At 46.9% G+C, this 21878-nt stretch overlaps 1 protein-coding gene across 2 annotated transcripts in view; it reads left to right on the forward strand.

The window, feature by feature from the left end:
* ATP8B4 (ATPase phospholipid transporting 8B4 (putative)) overlaps positions 1–21878 on the forward strand; it is a 648069-nt gene that overhangs the window by 401093 nt on the left and 225098 nt on the right. For both annotated transcript variants that reach the window (XM_082254031.1, XM_082254032.1), the window contains exon 10: positions 9893–9975. In XM_082254031.1, coding sequence (XP_082110157.1) covers positions 9893–9975 — 83 coding nt within the window. The remainder of the gene's footprint in view (positions 1–9892; positions 9976–21878) is intronic.

The raw sequence follows: 21878 nt of genomic DNA on the forward strand, positions 1-21878 counted from the left end.
TACTGCGGTACGCCGCGTGTAACTAGCGTCCTGTTTTCGGCTGACGGTACCCCCACCCGGGGTGGGAGGCTTCCCGTCTCACGGCGGCACCCACGCTATTGCTGGTCGGTGAGTAACCCCTCTGCTTGGGGGGTGTCTTTGGGGGCTCTGTGTGGGGATGGCAGTCTGGTTTTGGTGTCTGTGTTATTCCCCTCATGTCTGTCGGTGTACTCCCCGGTCTCTCCCAGTCCCTGTGGGCGCCATAGTGGTTATGCCGCTCTGTGGGGGGGGTCCCTCTCCCTGATGTGTGTTTTCTACTACTTGGGGTGCCAGATATGTGCGTGGGTCCCGCTGTGGGTAAAATTCGCGGGGCCGCCATCTTTGGTGTGGGCAACATATTTGGCTTCATGAATGGGCTACAGCGCTCCTCCCTGCAGCAAAATCGTGCCTTTTTCGGTGCCATCTTGGTTGTGGCACAGCCTTTATTACATGTGTTCGGCGGCCATTTTCCCGGAGCCTCCTCATTAACTTGCATGGCAGCCATTTTCTCTTAGTCTGGGTCCTCTAGCAGTGTGACATCACTTCCACCTCTCAGACTGCAGATTGTTCCAGCGGCGTGGAGACTGTATGTATGCACTCCTGGGGGTCTTTTAAGCTTCTCCTGGGTCTTTTTTCATGCTGGCAGTCACTTCCTACTGTGTTTGCTGTTGCACTATTTAATTCCTTTTGCGGTACCACGCGGTACGATCCGCAGCTGTTGCTACTTAAAGGGCCAGTGCTTTTAAAAACTTTTTAAAAAATGCTTTTCATTGATTCTTATGGATTCCCAGGACAGCAAATCCCCCCCCCCCCCCAGCTCTGGTGGAGGGTTCAGGTACGCCTGAGTCCTCTGCGCAGGGCTCTCTTAGCACTGCACTTGCGATTTTAGCGTCAGAGGTGGATCTGTTGTTGTCTGAGAGGGTTTGTAGGAAAAGTCTCAGGCCTTCACCTTCTTCTGATCAGATTCTTATCTGGTTGCTACGGACAGTGTACCCCCTGGGGGTCTCGGTCCTCTCTGTCAGAGGGGGAGGGGGTAGTGGAGGAGGGGGAAGTTTCCCCCGCCAGGCCGACCAGAGATCGCGCTGCTATGACTGCGCTCATTAGTTCTGTAAAAGATATGCTGCATTTGGAGGATGAGCCCCACCAGCAGGGTAAGCGGTCATCCTTTGGGACCCGCAGAACCCAGAAATCGGTTCAGGATTTTTCCCTGTCACGCAGTATTTCATGAAATGGTGAACGAACAATGGCGCAATCTGAAGCGCAACTTTGTGGTACCTCAGCGGTTTGAGTACTATTATGCTTTCGCGTCTCCTACGGATTCGCGCTGGACTGTGGCTCCTAAGGTGGACCACACTGTGTCCAGATTGAACAAAGCCACTCTTATGCCCGCGGAGGAATCTCCGGTGTTTAGGGACCTGGTGGACAGACGGGTGGAGTCTATTACCCGCCACTGCTATATGGTGGCGGGTTCCTTGCTGGAACCCGTGTTCGCCTCCGTTTTGGTCTCTCAGGCTGTGCTGGAGTGGATAGAGGTGATTAAATGAACCATGGAGGCGGATTCTGCCCCTCCTGCTACGTGGGCCATGATGGACCAGGTTTATCAAGCTGTGCTATACCTGTGTGACATGGCCTTGGATGAGGCCCCTCTGGTCTTGCGCTTGTCTGCATGCACGGTATTGCTCCGTCGCATTGTGTGGTTGAAGAACTGATCGGCTGACCAGTCCTCAAAAAAGACAGTGTCTGAGTATTCTGCTACTCCTAGTGGCCAAGGGTAGGTTTTTCCGCGGTAAGCGGGGCCCTTCCTTTAAACCCAACCAGGGGTACTTTCGTGCCTTTAGGGCACAGGACAAGGGCAAATCCTTCAAGGCCTCGGGTGGCCAGAAGAAGCCCTGGGCGGGCAAACCTAAAGCCGCCCGCCCTAACACACAGGCCCAGTCTGCCCCCGCCTGAAGGGGCGCCCTCACCCGCTTCAGGGGTGGGGGGGCGTCTGCGCTGTTTTCCCGAACCTTTGCTGTCCAAGATTCAGGACAGGGAACTCATCCAGTCGGGATACAAGATCGAGTTTCGATCACGCCCGACAGACAGATTCTTCCCCTCAAGTCTTCATTTACCCCGGATCATCTCCTCGATCTCCATCGGGCGGTGCAGGATCTGCCCGCCCAGGGGGTGATCGTCCCAGTGCCACACCAGGACAGGTGTCAGGGTTTTTACTTGAATCTGTTCATGGTGCCCAGATAAGAGGGCAAGGTACGTCCGATTCTGGACTTAAAGTTTCTCAACCGCTTTGTGCGAGTCCAAAATTTCCGCATGGAATCCATTCGATCGGTGGAGTCCGGGGGATTTCCTGGAGTCCATCGACCTCAGGGATGCGTATTTACACATCCCCATTTATGAGGGTCATCAGAGTTATCTCCGATTTGCGATTGCAGAGGAGCACTATCAGTTTATCTTTCGGTCTCGCTTCGGCTCCAAGGGTGTTTAACAAAGTCTTGGCTCCTGTCCTGGCCCTGCTGCGGGCGCTGGGAATTGCTGTCCTGGAGGTCCAGATGCTCCAAGAGTTCGGGTGGACCACCAACTTCCAGGAGTCGATGTTGTCCCCTTCTGTCCGGCTCCCCTACCTGGGGATGGTTCTGGACTCCGCTCAAGCAAGAGTTTTCCTGCCGGTGGACAAGCTCCAGACTCTACAGAACGAGGTCAAGTCCCTCAGGGACAACCGTTCCTCGTTGCTCAGGACCTGCATGCGGGTCCTGGGGTTAATGGGGTCAGCCTTCAAGGCGGTGCCATCTGCACAATCCCACACGAGTTCTCTGCGAGCGGGAAATCTGGCCAGGTGGGACAGGCATCCTCAATCCTTGGAAAGGAGGATCTCGTTGATTCTCCCAAGTGTGGACGGATCTTCTGTGGTGGCTCCGGTCTCCGGCTCTGAGGAAGGACAATCCTTCCATCCGGTGGTGTGGACAGTGATCGCCACGGACGACAGCCTGTCGGGCTGGGGCTGTGTTCTGGGCACTTTGTCGGCCCAGGGCACTTGGTTGGGGGAGGAATCCTCTCTGCCGATAAATGTGTTAGAACTGCGAGCGATCAAACTCTGTTTGTTGCATTCGTCTGCAGGACCGCCCAGTGCATGTGCAGATGGACAATGCCACTTCGGTGGCGTACGTCAATCACCAAGGGGGCACCAGGAGTGCCCGGGCAGCCAAGGAAGTGGCTGAGATTCTGTCCTGGGCCGAGACGCGGGTTTCGGCAGTGCACATTCCGGGTGTGGAGAACTGGCAGGCCGACTATCTGAGTCGCCAGACCCTGGACCAGGGGAATGGTCCCTGCACCCGGAGGTAATTCAGATGCCATGTGCGCGATGGGGATTCCCGGACGTGGATCTATTCGCGTCTCGTCTAAACAACAAGGTGGAAAGGTTCGTGGCAAGAACTCACGATCCTCTGGCAGTCGCCTCGCTGGTGGTGCCCTGGAATCGGTATCGTCTGATCTTTGCCTTTCCTCCAATTCAGTTGTTGTCCCGGTTCCTTCGCAGGTTGGTCTCTGAACCGACGCAGGTGATCCTGGTGGCACGGGACTGGCCGCGGGACTTGACTCTAGTCCTCTCCGTTTTACAACGCCCTCCCTTTGAAAATTTCAGGGAAATTACTCTGCAGGCACTGTCACGAAAAGTTGCCTTTTTAGTGGCGATCACATCTGCTCGCAGGGTGTCGGAGTTGGCGGCCTTGTCCTGCCGTTCTCCCTACCTGGTTGTCCATAAGGACAAGGTGGTCTTGCGACCTCATCAATCCTTCCTTCCGAAGGTGGTGCCTGATTTCCATCTCAATGAGGATGTTGTTTTGCCTTCGCTGTGTGCGGAGACTAGGCATCCTAAGGAGTTTGCCTTGCATCCCTTGGATGTTGTGAGGGCGATCAGGGTCTACCTGTCGTCTGCTGACTCCCTCAGAAAGTCGGATTCTCTCTTCGTCCTTTCTGAGGGCCCTCGGAAGGGTACGGCTGCGTCTGCGGCAACCATTTCTAAATGGATCAGCCAGATGCCTGTGCAGGCCTATTGGCTTAGTGATCGGGTTCCACCCTTCCCTGTCACGGCGCACTCTACCAGGGCGGTGAGTGCGTCTTGGGCTTTTCGCCATCGGGCGTCAGTGTCCCAGGTGTGCAATGCGGCGACTTGGTCGTCCATGCATACCTTTACCATATTTTACACACTTGATGTTTTGGCATCGGCCGATGCCTTCTTTGGCCGCAAAGTTCTGGGTGCGGCTGTACTTTAGGGGTGACATGGCAGTTTGCGCCTGTCCCCTCCTGTTGGGGGTTAATCCCTTGGTTTTTTGCTTTCCTGGGTTTTGTTTGCTCATGTTGAGCTTTCCTGTTACCCAGTGTTTTGACTTTATCTTGAAGATAAGGTTCTTTTCTCTGACCTGGGTTGTGTTGCCTTTGGGACGGTTGCGTTTCCCACCCTTCAAGACTACACTGCTTTCGGACGTCCCATAAGTGAAGACTGTATGAGTGGGCGGCGACTGTCAGAGGACGTAAGAGAAAACAGAATTTTTGTAAGAACTTACCGTAAAATTATTTTCTCTGAGTCCTCTGACAGTCCCTGCCCCTCTTTTTGGGGTTGTTGGCTCTATGTACTGCTTGCTACCAAACTGAATTGGGAATGCTGCTAGCATGAGGGTATGGTCCAGAGTGACAGCCCCCTGTGGGTGTGTACATGCAAATGATTTTATGTATGATTTTTAACAAAATCTTTTGCCTAGTTTACCCCTGTGGATAAGGACAATACCCATAAGTGAAGACTGTATGAGTGGGCGGCGACTGTCAGAGGACTTCATGAGGAAATTTGCATGCCATGTCCTTGCACACCACTTTTCAGAGCTAGGATTACAGCTCTTTTTTACCATATTTATAAAGAATAAAAACTGTTATCTCACAACTGAAAAATTAGAAACTGGTCTTTGAAACTTTTGAACAAAACTCAAAAAATAACATATTTGTGGTAAAAGACGCAAACACACCTGCTCAACTAAAACAAATCTACTGAACTTTAAAGGAGGGGAAGAGGCTGTAATACAAGGAATTATAATCCACATTGTTGTAGTGCATTACCCACTATGCAAGGTCCTTGCATGTCTCTTTATAAATGGGGTATATTTCTACATGACAAACCGCGCTAAAAAACTGAAATTGACAATCTAAAATAGGCGCATGCAGAGATTCCACAGAGGAATAAAGCCACAGTACAGCCTTTTATAAAAACAAAAAACTTTTCACCAAAAAGTGTCATCTTGCATATGCATTTCACAGCAATTCAGTTTTTATGGTAGTCCTAAAGTTTCCCTGTTAGCATAGCTTCGAAATGTAGACATTGGGTTGATTTACTAAAGGAGTAGAGGCTTTTTTCTTGGGAAAGTAAAGGATAGTACATAATGCGAACCTTAAATACCCAATCATGTGTGACCTGTAGAAATTGCTTCTCTAGATGAGTTAATCTCACACATGTTTACAATAAAAGAACATCAAATTTCTTTGAATTTAATGGTACAAGTATAGTAATTTCCTGGAAATAGTCTTAGTTTTTGTTATGTAATTAAGGGATTTTTATAATATTCTACATTAGATAAAGTCTATTAAAGTCAAAAGTGCTGACATTTTACCCACAGACAGTTTACAGACTTCTCATTAAGTGTTCATTCACGTGGACTCAAATAGGCTTTACAGCAATTCACTTGCATGGCAAGCTGTACTCGGGACGTGCAACACCACAGGAAAATATCAGGAGATTTACACTAGGCATTAAAAAATGCCTATTTTAAGTACATTGTGCACGAACCCTAACAGTTGTGCATTGAATGTAGGGATGAGTTTGAAATTTCTTTTTCAGGAATGTAAGGACAAATATGAAAATAAAACATTTGCTTCCTTTGCCTACATATAGTTGTCAAGGACAAATAGGGTCTTTTCACACTGTCGCACATGCAATTATGCCTGTTATCTAAACACACTGCATTTGTGTGTTGAAATTTATTCCTGATGGTACATCAACACACATATAGTCCTTTGAAAAAGTAAATACATCCCATCAAAATAGTTGAATTTTTATTAACATACCTGAACACGCAAACTTTAGCTCTTTATTCATACAGTGCCTACAGGAAAAGGTGATATACTTGAGCAGGGCACCAAATGCCTTTCAAATTATGTACTCAACAAAAATGTTAATAGATGCAATGGTGTACTATGGACACACCCTTGGCCCCCTGGAGCAGAAATTACTTTTTGTAGGCATTTTGTATAACTGCCCACCAGTCTTTGACATCGACTTAGTGAGTGACTACAATTTTTCACTATTTCTCAATGCAACATTCCTTTAGTAGCAAGATGTATATGGGTATCCTTGCAAGAAATGCCCAATTTAATCAGATTCAAATCAGCATTTTGACTAGGGCAATCCATAACTCTCTATTTCTTCTTTTTGTGTCATTCCTTGATGGATTTGCTAGTGCGCTTTGGTTCATTGAAATGTTGACAGGCTGGCTGATTTAAGGTTAACTATTGGATAGATGTTCACATTCTCACCAAGCAAATTTTCATATGATGCAAAATTTATAATTGACTCCATAACTAAAAACTGTCTAGGCCCTGAAGCAACAAAACAACCAATAACCATAATGTTTTCACCACCAGAGGAATCCGCAATTTTCTTTATGAGAGCCTAAGAGACCTCCATTGCTTTTGTAATGACATCATACATGTCAAAAATAAAGAGAGCACCCGACCCTAGATATCTTAATGTTAACCACTTGCAGACTGCCTAACTGTAAATGTACATCATGTATTTGATGTTAAATACCAAGCCCCCCCGTATCTTTTTTTTTTCGTTAGGCGGCCAGCTTTCAGATAACAGTGATCCCGGCGGCGGATTCTTTACAGGATCACTTTTATAGACGGCGGAAGAAGTGCCCCCCCCACCGCTTCCCAGTTGTCTGGTAAACCCAGAAGCGATCTGGTCCGGCAGATAGCTGGGCAGGAAGTGAAGTGAGGGCAAGATGGCCCTCACTTGGCTCTATGCCCTTGGAAGACTGGAAACCTTTACCTTTTTTTTTTTTTTTTTTTTTCTTAAAGTCAAAATAACTTTTTTTTTTTTTTTTGCTTTTAAAGGTAAATGAGAGATCTCTAAATAAAGAGGACCTGACATGCTGATATCTAAATAATAAATAGTGATCAAAAAAATTAGAGACAGTGTAAAAATAAAATGTAAAATAAATAAGAAAAAAAAAATTAAATTGCCCCATCCCACGCAGAAACGAACGCTTACGCAAGTCACTCCGGCATATGTAAAAGGTTTTCCCACCACACATGGGAGCTATTGCTACAATCATTAGAGTGCTAGACCTCCTCTGTAATTCCAAACAAGTAACCTGTAAATATTTTTAAAGCATCGCCTATGAGAGTTTTAAGTACCGTAGTTTGACGCCATTCCACAAAACTGTGCAATTTTAAAGTAAGACACGTTAGGTATGTATTTACTCGGGGTAACATCATCTTTCACATTATACAAAAAAAATTGGACTAACTTTACTGTTTTTTTTTTTTTAATTCATTAAAGTGTATTTCTCTTTCATTCATTGACGAACACAGCCTCATTTAATTTGATGGATGGGTTATGCTGCTCTTCCTAGGAGTAGGACACTAGGTGGAAAAAGATTAACAAAGTGAACAGAGCTTAACTACACCTATGGGGAAGTCCCAAGTGCTATACTCCCATTTCCTGCTCTAGGATCTGTTTTTTTTCTGCCTATTCAGGAGTAAGGACCTAGCTCCCTGCTGGGATCGCTGGTACTGGCATTTTTTTCTTTTTTTCTCCTTTTTAAACCATTTTTTTTTCCTTTTGTTATTTTCTTCTTTTATTTGTTCCTGAGAGAACTACAATTAACTGCCAGACTGGGCGACGCACTGGATATCCTAGATCCTTATGGTCGTTCCAGTCTGGCCAGCTAGCACGTGCAGACCTCAGCTCTGCGCAAGGTCAGCTGCGACATGGTCCCATTGGAGGGACGGGCTTGCGAGTGGGACATCTCGCATGGACGCACACGACCTGGTCATGGCCAAAGTCGAAGTGTTCCTCGGGCCCGCAGCACCCCTCGTTCCAAGATGAGGAGATGATCTGCCTGGAGTGACCCCCGTCGAGATCCAATGGTATGGTGAGTAGTCCCCCCTTCTCCCTCAGGAAGTTTGGGGTTAATGCGGGGTCCTCCCAGGGTCGGTCTCCCTGATACTTAGCCCTCCCCTATCCTTTCCCATCTTCACTAGTGGGATCCCCCTGCATGGGTGCTCCCCCCTAACCCTGTGTGGGTGTTAGGGGATGTTAATTTAATCTATAGACAGGTCATCTCAGTGAGGTGAGGTGATCGGCACAGGTGGGGTGAAAATACTAGTCACCAGGTAGCTGTGCGGCCAGGTGTCGGCTGGGGAGTGTTGTGTGTTGGGGGTGTCCTTAGCAGGTTACCTGGATGTGTAACAGATCCGGGTGCTTCGCGTGCCCGCGGACGTCGCCGCCAATTTTTCAGGGCTCCATGTGCGGCCGCTCTGCGGCCATGTTTTGGTGGATCTGTCCATTTGAGCAGATGCAGCGGTCATTTTCTTGTAGCCGAATAGTGCTGCGAGCGGCCTCTAGTGACAGCACGGCCATTCCTTCTCCTTTCGGATCGGCGTACTGCAGGCGATTGGCACTCATTCTCCTCTCTCCCGGCTGCTCCTGAGAAATGTATGGTGGTGAGTCCTGGGGCTGTATCTCCCTGCCTGTTTTTTTCTATTGCAGTGTTCTGGGACCTGTAGTTCTTTCCACAGGAATCAGCACTGCTGGGGTTACTTCACAGCTATTGTTAAACTTTATACTGTGTTCCCATTGCGGCACCAGGGTGTCATTGAGCCTGCTGAACGTGTCTCACCACCAGACCTACTCTCGGAAGGGGGGGTCCTCGGGGGTCACAATTTTTAGTGTCTAAAGTGGACATGGTCTCACAGAAGAGACCTGGTAAAAAGCGCCCGCTGCCTTCTCCTGTTTCCTCTGCCTCTTCAGATTCGGAGGCTGATTTGGCAGCTGCGTTTGCAAGTCACCCCATGGGGTCCGCGTCCACGCACTTCAAGTGACAGTGAGGATGATTCCTCCTCCACCACCTCTGTGCATGAAAAAGAGCTTGGAGAAGCGCTGATTGTGTCAGTGCGAGAAACGTTAAAAATGTAGGACGCAGCGCATGCTGCGTCAGCCAATCCGCTGCAATTTGGCACCCGCAGGCCATCCTGAGTGACTAAAGTGTTTCCCTTTCCTGCCTATTTCGGTCAGTGGCTACTACTGACGCCAGCCTGTCTGGGTGGAGGGGGGGGTCCTGGGCAAGGAATCGGCACCAGGGTTTTGGTCTCCGGAGGAGTACAGTCTGGCGATCAACATCCTGGAAATTTGAACGATCAGGCTTTGTTTGTCCCAGTGGACGCAGTGGTGATCAAATACCACCAAAAGAATCTCTATGCACAAATAGTATTTGGTTACAGAGTTGTCCGTTAAAGTGGCCTGGTCATGAATGGGGTACATTTTAAGGAGGGAAAGTGGTTAAATAGGTCAGGTTTCACCTGCATGCTCTCCAAGGAGGCTCTACTAACTGGCACCTAATCTGGAACACTTGATTTCAATTTTTGTGGTAATTGTAGGGCTGGACTTACTTTTTCCATGTGACAAATCTACCATTTTTCTAATGTAGATCATGAAAATGAATAGATGTCAATTTTTTGTGTGATTTGTTTTCCCGAACTGTGTTAGTACTGGAATATTATATTGTACATGTTTATAATAAAAAGAAAAATCTCTACTATAATCTTTTTGTAGGGAAACAAATTTGAAGGTTCGGCAAGCTCTTCCAGTGACAGCAGACCTTGGAGAAGATATTTCCAGGCTTGCAGAATTTGATGGTAATTGCTTTACTTGCTACTTTGAAAAATAAATGTTCTGTATTTGGTTGGTAACACAGAAGTGATTTTTTTTTTTTGTAAAGCTTGAGCATTGGTAATTCTATTTCTCATAAGGAAATGCCCATTGTTGCTGTTTTTTTTTGGTTTTTTTCACAACTCCAAAGACCTTGAAGCCACTAGGTTACAGTTAGGATCATTTTTTCTTTACAAGGTTAATCAAAAGATCCTGAATTGACTATGCTTGGGTGTGTATGTTGTAATTTTTAAGGTATTCGCTTATGCACTTGTTTTGCAGTAAGTGGAATGGTGTTCCTGCAAAATTTGATGTTGCTAATCCCATTTTAGGAGTGACCAATCAATACTAAACAGAATAACTGATCTTTTTCTGCAACATAAAAATAGTTGATCATCATTTGATATAATTTATGTGGTTGTTGAAAAACTTGTTTGCTCTTATATCCTCTTATTTTCCTTTACCCGGTATATCATAGCCGGTGTTTTTTTTTTATTTGCTATTACACTACACCTTTTATGCTTGTTAAAATGTTGATTATGATGCTTGTTCTACCTCTACAGTTTGATTACCCTGTAACTACTGTGCAAAATGTAATGATAGAAAAAACAAAAATTACTAAAAAAAAATAATGGTTGATTTATATCTGTCTAAATAAACCATGTTTTCTCCATTTCTCAGTACCAGGAACTGTTTTTCCTTGTTATGTCCATCTTATCCATAACCAAACCTCTAGGAATCACTATATTATGACATGTAAATATTACATTATTTAATGTGTTTCACCCTTATTCTAATTTCAGATATACAAGTGCAAAGTATTTTACGGTTTATCAGTCCTGCTTTCTTCACATGTCTGGATGTCTCTTTTTCTCCTTTGACAGTTAACTTAAAGCTATAGCATTAACTCCCACCTTATGACCTTTCTTCTTCCTTACCGAAACTTATCTCTGCTGCCTACTGAAACGATGCCTTCATTTGTCTTCAAAATTAAAGTTGCATGTGCAACATTATGACCTGGGGAATGATATGTAGTACAATAGGAGAAAAGGAAACATTAATGGATGCTCTTAGACTAGTGGGTCATTCACACCTAAATCCCTCATCCTCCTCCAGGGAGCATTAGCCCTGCTCACTATCAATGTGCCATGTGCTCACCAGATGGAGTTTAGAGAAGAAAAGGCTTTTTATCTATGCAGATAATTCCCATGATCCTTTACATTATCAGAGCACTCTGATGTCCTGCAAATCTGAGCCACCTTGTTCAAATGATTATCCCAGGCTTTAGCCTGTATTGACACCAAATTATGTCTTAGAACCTTTGTGATCAAATTCTAGAAACCAGTGTCTCTCTGTATCATGAACACATGTGGACTCCATAATTTGTTAGGTGTCTAATCACTATTTTGTTGTTTTAACCTGTATACAAGCAACAGCTTTTTTGGGTGACATCAAAATGATTATGATTCATTAAAGGTAGGGATCCTCAAACTATGGCCCTCCAGCTGTTGCGGAACCACACATCCCATGAGACAATGTAAAACTCTGACATTCACAGACATGACTAGGCATGATGGGAATTGTAGTTCCTGAACAACTGGAGGGCCATAGTTTGAAGACCCCTGATTTAAGGACTGGATCCACCTAAGTTTGACATTTCAGTATTAAGTGGATGCTGGATTGTTGAAGCACACAACAGCTGCTTTCGTCTCCATGGGTCACCAGCAATCTGGAGCTGTCCCTAGTGTAGTCCCTGGCCTGACCCTGATTGACCCATAACAAAACTAAACAAGACTTTAAAGGCAATGACAAAAAGGTATGTCAAGCCTCATGCTCTGTAATAATACAAACTGTCATCATTTATATGACAAACTAATGTCATTTGTGATACATTTTTTTCACTTGCTGTTTTTTATACAGTTAATGCAAAACTACAGGTCTAACATGCGTTCAGAAGCATATCCTAATGATCTGAGTTCAGGTGACTCTGAATGCCATTGTACATAGACATGCTGAATCTTCCATTGCACTCAAAAAGCAGTAGAAGAACACATAAGACAGTATAGTAGTTATACATGAATGGATACCCTTATTATGGCCTGCTGATTTTATAGGCTGCATTACTGTGCTTGTTTAACTTACAAAATTGTAGCTTTGTACTCAAAGTAAAGGAACAATACAGTTGCACAGATAATTTTAGCAATAGCTGAGAATAAAATGTCCTTAAGTGTAAATGCCAGCCCCTGAATTGTGAATAGTTGTGTTGCCTGTTTAGATAACATGAAAAACAAAACACCATCATAATTACCCATATGTGCCACAAGAGTGATCTTGGTTTATCCTTATTTATTTTGAAATCCACATTCTCTGAAATAGTCTGGATGATTCTTGGGAAAATATGATGTCTTTTCTGCAGCCCAGCTTGTATTGAGATTTCTTGAGATATTGTTTAGACATGAGTTGGAATCCATTGCAATTTGGTGCCTTTTCAAAGTTTAAAAAAAGTCCCAGGGAAAAAATACTTTAAGACAGCCATCATGTTGATATAATGCTTTCCAAAATCAACTCGTCAATTAATAATGCCATATATTAGTAATGGAACCCAGCATTTTTCGAAATGTCATTGGACTAATAAAAGAAAAAAGGATGATAGAAAAAGTAAATAATTTAGACACTAAATAAATTTTGTTAATTCTTTGCATAGTGTTTATGCCAAACCGTTTGTTAATTTTTACTTATAATCCATGATTTAAAAAAATCCAAATATGGTTGTTTTTTTTACATAGTTTCAGTTGTTCATCAGTGGTGATAAAATAGCTTTTTATGGCGTATCTCAGTATTCCCAAATACTAAGAATTTGATGTAATAATGAGAACTTGAAATTGGGAAAAGGGGGTTATGTATGACAAACTGAAATCTTGCTGCCAGCAAACGATCACAGAGCGACAAAACTGAGATTGGCTTGATAGAGTCAGACTTTGTCCTTATTTTAGTTAACCACTTAAGGACCAGGCCTATTTCTGACATTTGTTGTTTACAAGATAAAATCTGTATTTTTTGCTAGAAAATTACTTAGAACCCCTAAACATATATATATATATATATTTATATATATAATGGAGATCATTGCAATACTTTGTTGCACCGTGTTTGCGCAGCGGTCTTACAAACGCAATTTTTTGGGAAAAAATACACATGAATTAAAAATAGGAAAGCTGTATTGTTAGCCCAATTCGTTTCTATAATGTGAAAGATAATGTTGCGCCAAGTAAATCGATATCTAACATGTCATGCTTAAAAATTGCTCACTTTAGTGGAATGGTGAGAAACTTTGGTACTTAAAAATCCCCATAGGGATGTGGTAAGTAGTGAAGTGGTTAAATAAATCCACAAAATTAATTGATAAGGTGACTAGTGCAAAGGTGGCCAAGTGTATATTTGACAATAGTCCATAAGGTGAATAAATATATGGAGTCCCAAAATGGTAGATCTTGAGGTGATCCAAAGGTGGTCGTTCAGGTGAGGAAACAGTAGTGATCCCCTCTCAATATTGACCGCAGTCACCGGAACTAGATACCCCTACAGGGGTTAATAGGCGTGATAATACTCAGGGGTATAATCCCTTCAGATCATAGGCATCGGTCTTAGTAACTCCGGGCATTCAGTTAGGTCCTCTCTCAAAAGTACAGGGCAATACTCTCCAATAAATATCAAACTCAATCAATTTGCCATCAAATAATATATGTGTTGGGAGACCCAGACCATATGGAGGAAAAAGAAGGGCTCACATAGTGAAGTATTGCTTCAAAATGTAATTTTTTTTTAGATAAGAAATGTACTCACATATCAGAATTAAAAACGAGCGTGGTTAGCAATGACCGCAACTTCCTAGTTTGCGGTAGACGTCCGGAAAGCGATGCGTTAGGTTCACTTCTCCGCACAAGCTCTGAGGGGCAGGGTGTTTTCAACTTTGTTTTTTTATTTATTTATTTTTTACACTGTCCCTTTAATAAACCTTTCTCTTACGTCCTCCGACAGTCGCCGCCCCTCATATAGTCTTCACCAATGGGTATTGACTTCCACTCCGCAGGAGTAGCTAGGCATAAAACTTGTTAGAAACAAAAAGCTTTTAGCATAGACACACCCATGGGGGCTGTCCCACTGGTCAATACCCCCCCTGCAGTAAGCCATCCCAACTCAGTTTGTCTCTGCCTAGCGTTAGGAGTAGATAGGCTTCCCTGTGCTTTGGCTACAGTCTCAGCCTTCTAATCTTTTCTTATGATTTTTATTTGCAAGAATGTCAGTTTTTTCTTTGCTTTACTAGCTGTTTATTTTGTCAGCTTTAGTTTTAGTCGGATCTTCGGATGAAGATGGAAATTGTGGAGCTGGGAATCGTACTGGCCGCCCTGGCTCTCCAGGGCAGAGGGTCAGAGGGATCCCCAGCCCGCCATCGAGCGTTTGACTATGGTTCGCCCTGGTGCTATGAACGACCCATCCCTGTTCGCAGCAGGGATGCAGCCTGTGAGGTGGCTACCTCACTGGACGCTTATGCGGTCAAGTGCTGCATTTTTGGTGTCCTGCGTTTTGGCTGACGGCATTCCCTGTCATCTGAGGACAGAGGCTTTCCGTTAATAGAGGCACCCCGCGCCATCCGGTACAGGTAAGTACTTTTCTGTGTGGGGCCTCTGTCTGGGGTGGCAGTCCTGTGTTGCTGTGTGTCCCCTCATGTCTGTGCGTTTTTGGGGCTCCCTGATGCGATCCCTGCGGGTGTTTTTTTTTATTGCACTGATGGCGCTGTGTGGTTTTGGGGGCCCCTCTCCTGTGTCACTTTCAGTGTTTGGGAGGTGCAGACTGTGTGTGAGGCGGCCGCTGCGGCTAAAAACCGTGTGGTCCGCCATTTTGGATGTGGGCAGCATGTCTGGCTTCACTATGGGCTTTGCTAACAGCTTGCTGTGTGGTGTTTTCGCGCCATCCAGCACCATCTTGTGTGTGGCAGAACGATCGTTCCGAGCGCATGTCGGCGGCCATCTTGCCGAAGCCTCCCATTACTTTCTATGGGCAGCCATTTTCCCTTAGCCTTGCAGCATATAGTTCAGCTTCTGGTGACCTCACTTCCTTTTCCTCTGGAGCAGCGATCGGTGTGGTAACACTCTGTGGGGCTCTGCAGACTGTCTCTTTCATATCTCTCTGTTTTATCCTTCCTGGCTCAGTTTTGTCCCTTTTGGGGGGTCTGTGTACACAGTGTATTTAGCAGTGGGCTGCGCAATCCGCAGCGCTCTTAAAGGGCCAGTACTTTTTATCATTGTTTTTTGCAATGGAATCTCAGGACAGCAAATTCCCCCCAGCCTTGGTGGGGACCCCAGTTCTGCTGAACCCCCCGTTATACCTAATTTGGCCGCTGTGGTGGCGACTTTAGTGTCAAAAATGGAGGTGCTGATGTCTGAACGAGCTGCCAGAAAAAGGCCTAGATTATCTTTCTCCTCTGATTCAGATGGTGATGTGGCTGCTTTGGCTGGCGTGCCCTTTTCAGGGTTTTGCTCGTCCCTGGACCCCCTGGGGACTGAGGGGGAGGCGGAGGTGGATAGGGTTGATGATTCTCTCCCGGGGTCGCCTGAAGAACGCGCAGCTATAGATAAGTTGATTTCTTCTGTAAAAGAAACACTACATTTGGAGAATGAGCCCACTCCTCCGGGCATTGTGTCCTCCTTTGGTACACATAGGACCCGCAAGTCGGCGGAGGTTTTTCCCTGCCCGGCTGAGTTTCATTACACTGTGAATGAACAATGTCGCAGTTTAAAACGCCCTTTCACGGTGCCTAATCGGTTTAAACTGCTTTACCCCTTTGCGCCTTCTACGGATTCGCGCTGGTGTGTGGCTCCCCAGGTGGATCACACGGTGGCCGTGTTAAACAAGGCTACTCTGGTTCCCACTGAGGATACCCCAGTGTTCCGGGATCCTACGGACAGGAGGTTGGAGTCTCTTGCCCGCCATGCCTACATGGTGGCGGGTTCCATGCTCAAACCTATTTTCGCTTCTGTCATGGTGGCTCAGGCGGTGGCAGATTGGACTAAGGTGCTTAGACGCACTCTCGCGTCTGATTCTGCCCCCCTGGTACGCTGGCAATGGTGGACCAAATTCATCAAGGGGTCATGTATTTGTGCGATGCGGCCTTGAATGAGGCCCCTTTGGCTGCATGCCTGTCTAGTGTCATGGTACTTAACAGTCGACTGATCTGGCTGAAGAGCTGGTCGGCTGACCAGACGTCACGGAAAACGGTGGCTGATTTTCCCTATGCAGGGTCTCGCCTTTTTGGCGAGGCTTTGGATACCTTGATGAAAGGAGTCACTGGGGCAAAAGCAATTTGCTGCCCCAGAATCCGAAGAACAAGCCATTTCGCGGCAAGCGGGGTCCCGCCTTTAGACCCAATCAGGGGTCCTTTCGTGCCTTTAAGCCACAAAACAAGGGCAAACCTTTCAAGGGCCAAGGTGGCCAGAAAAAGCCCTGGGTGGGCAAGCAAAAGTCCGGCCATGCCGGTGCGGCGGCTCAATCCGCCTTTGCCTGAAGGGACGCCCTCACCCATTTCAGGGGCGGGGGGGACGTTTGCGCGGTTTCCTCCAACCTTGGCTGCTCCGAATTCCGGACAGGTGGGTTCAGGAAATCATTCGATCAGGATACAAGATCTAATTCCTTTCACGGCCGGCGGACAGATTCTTTCCCTCAAATCTTCATTTGACCCCAGGGCGCCTACAGGACCTGCATCAAGCGGTGCAGGACCTCCTTGCCCAGGGGGTGATTTTCCCGGTGCCTCATCGGGACAGGTTTCGGGGGTTTTACTCAAATCTGTTCACTGTGCCCAGAAAGGAGGGCAAGGTGCGTCCTATTCTGGACATGAAAGCTCTGAACCGCTTCGTGCGCGTTCGAAAGTTCCGTATGGAATCCCTCCGCTCGGTGGTGGCCTCCCTGAGTCCAGGGGAATTCCTGGCCTCTATAGATCTGAAGGATGCCTACCTGCACATCCCCATTTTCGAGGGTCATCAGAGGTACCTCCGGTTCACCATAGCGGTGGACCACTATCAGTTCGTAGCGCTACCTTTCGGTCTCTCTTCGGCTCCAAGGGTCTTTACCAAAGTGCTGGCGCCTGTTCTGGGCCTGTTGAGGGCACAGGGCATTGCGGTCTTGGGATATCTGGACGATCTCCTGTTAAGATCGAGTGCCAGTCAGAGCCTGCTGTGCGATCTGTCGACTACGGTACAGACGCTCCAGGAGTTCGGTTGGACCATCAACGTTCAGAAGTCGACGTTGTCTCCTTTGGTTTGTCTTCCCTATCTTGGAATGGTTCTGGACTCTGCTCAAGCGAAAGTGTTTCTGCCGGAGGACAAGCTCCGGACCCTTCAGGACGAGGTCAAGTCCCTCAGGGACAACCAGTCCCCGTCACTCAGGACCTGTATGCGGTGCCTGGAGTTGATGGTGTCAGCCTTCGAGGCGATACCCTTTGCTCAGTTTCACACACGGTCTCTCCAAGCGGAGATCCTGGCCAGGTGGGACAGGCTACCTCAGTCCTTGGATCTGAGTGTCTCGTTGAGTGGCCGGACCAGAATGGATCTTCTGTGGTGGCTTCAGTCCCCGGCTGTGTCAGAAGGAAAATCCTTCCGTCCGTTACTGTGGACAGTGATTACCACGTATGCCAGCCTGTCGGGCTGGGGTGGAGTACTGGGCAACCTGTCTGCCCAGGGCACTTGGTCAAAGGAGGAATCCTCCCTTCCGATCAACATATTGGAATTGAGAGCGATCAAACTCTGTCTCTTCCAGTGGTCGGATCGACTTCGGGGCCGTCCCGTTCGGGTACAGACGGACAATGCTACCGCGGTGGCTTACATAAACCACCAAGGGGGCACCAGGAGTGCCAGGGCGGCCAGAGAGGTGACCGACATTCTGTCTTGGCCCGAGGCTCATGTCCCGGCGATTTCAGCAGTTCACATTCCGGGTGTGGAGAATTGGCAGGCAGATTATCTGAGCCGCCTGACCCTGGATCAGGGGGAATGGTCCCTCCTCCCGGAGGTCTTCCAAATGCTGTGTGCGAAGTGGGGATCCCCAGACGTGGATCTGTTCGCGTCTTGGCTAAACCACAAGGGGAAAGGTTCGTGGCAAGAACGCGCCATCCTCTGGCGGACTCCTCGGATGCGCTGGTGGTCCCTTGCCATCAGTATCGTCTGATGTATGCCTTTCCTCCGATTCAGTTGTTACCCAGGTTCCTTCGCCGGCTGGCCTCGGAAGCGAACTTGGTGATTCTAGTGGCACCGGACTGGCCACGCCGGTCCTGGTACACAGACATCGTTCACCTAGCAGTCGAGCCTCCTTTGCGGCTGCCGGTGCGAGAAGATCTACTGTCTCAGGGACCGATCTTCCATCCTGCTTTACAGTCACTGGCTTTAACGGCCTGGCTGTTGAAAGCTCCCCAGAGGTCATTCCTACTTTAATCAAGGCTAGAAAAGCCTCGTCTGGTAAGATTTATTACCGTACCTGGAAAGCTTATTTTGCCTGGTGTGAGTCCAGGGGGTTTTCTCCTCGCTCATACTCGGTGTCGAGAGTGTTGGCTTTCCTCCAGTCTGTTGTGGACCAGCGCCTGGCGCTGGCCACGATAAAGGGGCAGGTATCTGCACTGGCTGTTCTTTTTCAACGCCCTGTGGCGTCTCATTCCTTAATTCGCACCTTCATTCAAGGTGTGCGACATTTGGCCCCTCCCCGGAGGGAGCCTTTACCTCCATGGGACTTTAACTTGGTTCTGTCCGCGTTACAGCGTTCTCCCTTTGAAAACATCCGGGTGATATCGTTGCCTCTGCTGTCTAAGAAGGTTGCCTTTCTAGTGGCGATCACTTCGGCTCGCAGGGTGTCGGAGTTGGCGGCGTTGTCTTGTCGCTCTCCTTACCTGGTGGTTCATAAAGATAATGTGGTCTTGTGACCTAATTCGTCATTTCTCCCTAAGGTGGTGTCTGACTTTCACCTTAATGAGGACATTGTTTTACCTTCGCTCTGTGCGAAGCCTAAGCATCCTAAGGAGGTTGCGTTGCATTCCTTGGATGTTGTCAGGGCGATCAGGGTTTACCTGTCGTCCACTGAATCCTTTCGGAAATCAGATTCCCTCTTTGTCCTTCCTGAGGGACCTCGGAAGGGCATGGCGGCGTCTGCGGCGGCCATTGCCAAATGGTTCAGACAGACGATTGTCCAGGCCTATGCTTTGAAGGAACGGGTTCCGCCCTTCCCTGTTAAGGCGCACTCTACCAGATCAATGAGTACGTCCTGGGCCTACCGGCATCAGGCCTCAGTGACCCAGGTGTGCAAGGCTGCAACTTGGTCGTCGGTGCACACCTTTTCTAAATTCTATAAGATTGATGTTCTGGCATCAGCTGATGCCTCCTTTGGCCGCAAAGTTCTCAGTGCGGCAGTGCCATAGGGGACCCTTGTTTTTTGTGGGTCCCTGGCCGTTGGGGTTGTTTATTCCCTGGGTTATTTGCTTTCCTTGGCTGTTGCTCCTGTTGAGCCTTTTTTTCTGTTGCCCAGAAGGTTCTCTTACTGTGAGTGTAAGGTTCCTTTCTCTGATGTGGGTACTGCGTTGCCTTTTCTACGGTTGCGTCTCCCACCCCTCATGTCTACACTGCTTTGGGACATCCAATTGGTGAAGACTATAAGAGGGGCGGCGACTGTCGGAGGACGTAAGAGAAAACTGAATTTTTGTAAAATCTTACCGTAAAATTCCTTTCTCTGAGTCCTCCGACAGTCGCCGCCCCGCCCCTCTTTTGGGGGTTTTTCTTGTACACTTACTGCTATGCTACCAAACTGAGTTGGGATGGCTTACTGCAGGGGGGGTATTGACCAATGGGACAACCCCCATGGGTGTGTCTATGCTAAAAGCTTTTTGTTTCTAACAAGTCTTATGCCTAGCTACTCCTGCGGAGCGGAAGTCAATACCCATTGGTGAAGACTATATGAGGGGCGGCGACTGTCGGAGGACTCAGAGAAAGGAATTTTACGGTAAGATTTTACAAAAATTCATTTTTTTTTATCACTTTTATTCCTATTATAAGGAATGTAAACAGCCGTTGTAAAATTATTAAGCATTAGAAATAAGCATGACGGGTGATCTTTAATGTGGGATCTTTGGTCAAAAAGACCTCACATCTCACATTTACACTTAAAGCAATAAAAATAAAAAATAAAAATTGGCCCTTTATAAGTTTGTTGGACGGAAGTGACGTTTGATGTCGATCCGGTCCTCCAAAGCCATAGAGTCAAGTGGGGGCAATCTTGCCCTTACTCAACTTCCTGCCCAGCAACACGGGATCTAATCATTTTCCCTGCTACTGACGGCTCCGGGAAGCAGGAAAAGCGACCGGGAAGCTGCGAGATTGGGTGGGCACCTCTCCCGCCACCCATAAAAGTGATCCCATGGCGAATCCGCCACTGGAACCACTTTTATGTGAAAGAGGACTGCCGGCCGTGTGAGAAAATACCAGGATTATGGCAGCTATCTGCTGCCATAACTCCTGTATTTAACATCAAAGTAGCGACGTAAATACACAGTGGGCAGTCCAGAAGTAGTTTAAAAATGGCCCCACGCATACCAAATATTTACTCCATTGGCGCTGGCATGTCCCAGTACATGTGAGCTTCTTACGACTCCCTGCATCTCGCTGTTTAGCACTCCCCACCATTTACCACATATTCCTCTGTCCATGAACAGTTGGTGAATTAATTTGATTTCCCTCATTGAAGTTCTAATTCGGTAGGACAACTATTGTGAAATAAGCTTTTTTTTTGTTGTTCTAAAGTGTTAAAGTAGAAACAGTCTGTTGTAAAAAAAACAAATGCCTTTTAATGTGTACACAAGAGAACACAAACCGAATGGCTTCAGGAAAGGCTCTTATTTATTGCACAACTGGTAAAATATTTTGTACTTGTAAGTAGTTCCAAAGCCAAAACGCTTTTACCTTAATATATTCCCTGCTCTGTGTAAGCGCTGTTTAGCGTAAAATGCATCAACATCTATCCTCTTCTGTGCTGTATGCTATTTGTGCTGTGATGTTTTCACTCTGTATTTTTTGAAATGCAGCAATAAAAGTAATCAGCGTCTTGGCGGAGTGTGCCGCCATTCATCTTAATTTCCTGCTGTTCTCGGAGACCGGACAAGCACCTCTCTGACTGGACTTGCTATATGAGGCGCAGGCATGAAATTTTGGGGGATTTCATGCTAAGAATTTTAAAAAACTAGCATGGGGTCCCCCTTTAAAATCAATACCAGACCCCTCTCTGAGCATGCAACCCCTTAGTCCGGGGAAGGGGGGGGGACAAGCGTGTGGCCCCTCTCCTGAACCATACCAGGCCATGTGCCCTCAGCATGGGGAAGGGGGGGGGGGGCTGGCAAAGTACCTTGTCCGCACGTTGATGAGGACAAAAACCTCTTCCCCAAAAACCTGGCCCAGTGGTTCTTTAACAAGGTCCTACCCCCTATGTGAATTCACCTTAAAAAGACAAGTTTAAAAAAATACCAGCACACAGATTTTGACAAGTCTTTGCCATATTTGACCAATTATGTCACGAGGGGTGGGGCCACCTGGTGGCGTAATTGACCATACATGGACACCTCTATGTTTAGTCATTTAGGTCATTGGGTGGCCCCACCCCTGTTGTTGCTATTGGCCCCACCCCCTTGTTTACTAAACATCAAGGGGGAAGCAGCATGTCAGTCATCGGTAGCCAAGTGTCGGCAGTGGTCATGTCAGTGGAAGTCTGAGTTCTTTTTCTTTTCCGTGCGGGTGGCTTTCATCGTGATTGACCATGGATAAACATCGGGGGACCTTTTTAACTTTTTTTTTAATAAAGGACAATTTTTTTT

The sequence above is a fragment of the Pelophylax lessonae genome (genome assembly GCF_965119305.1).
Source record: "Pelophylax lessonae genome assembly, chromosome: 4".
Lineage (NCBI taxonomy): Eukaryota > Metazoa > Chordata > Amphibia > Anura > Ranidae > Pelophylax > Pelophylax lessonae.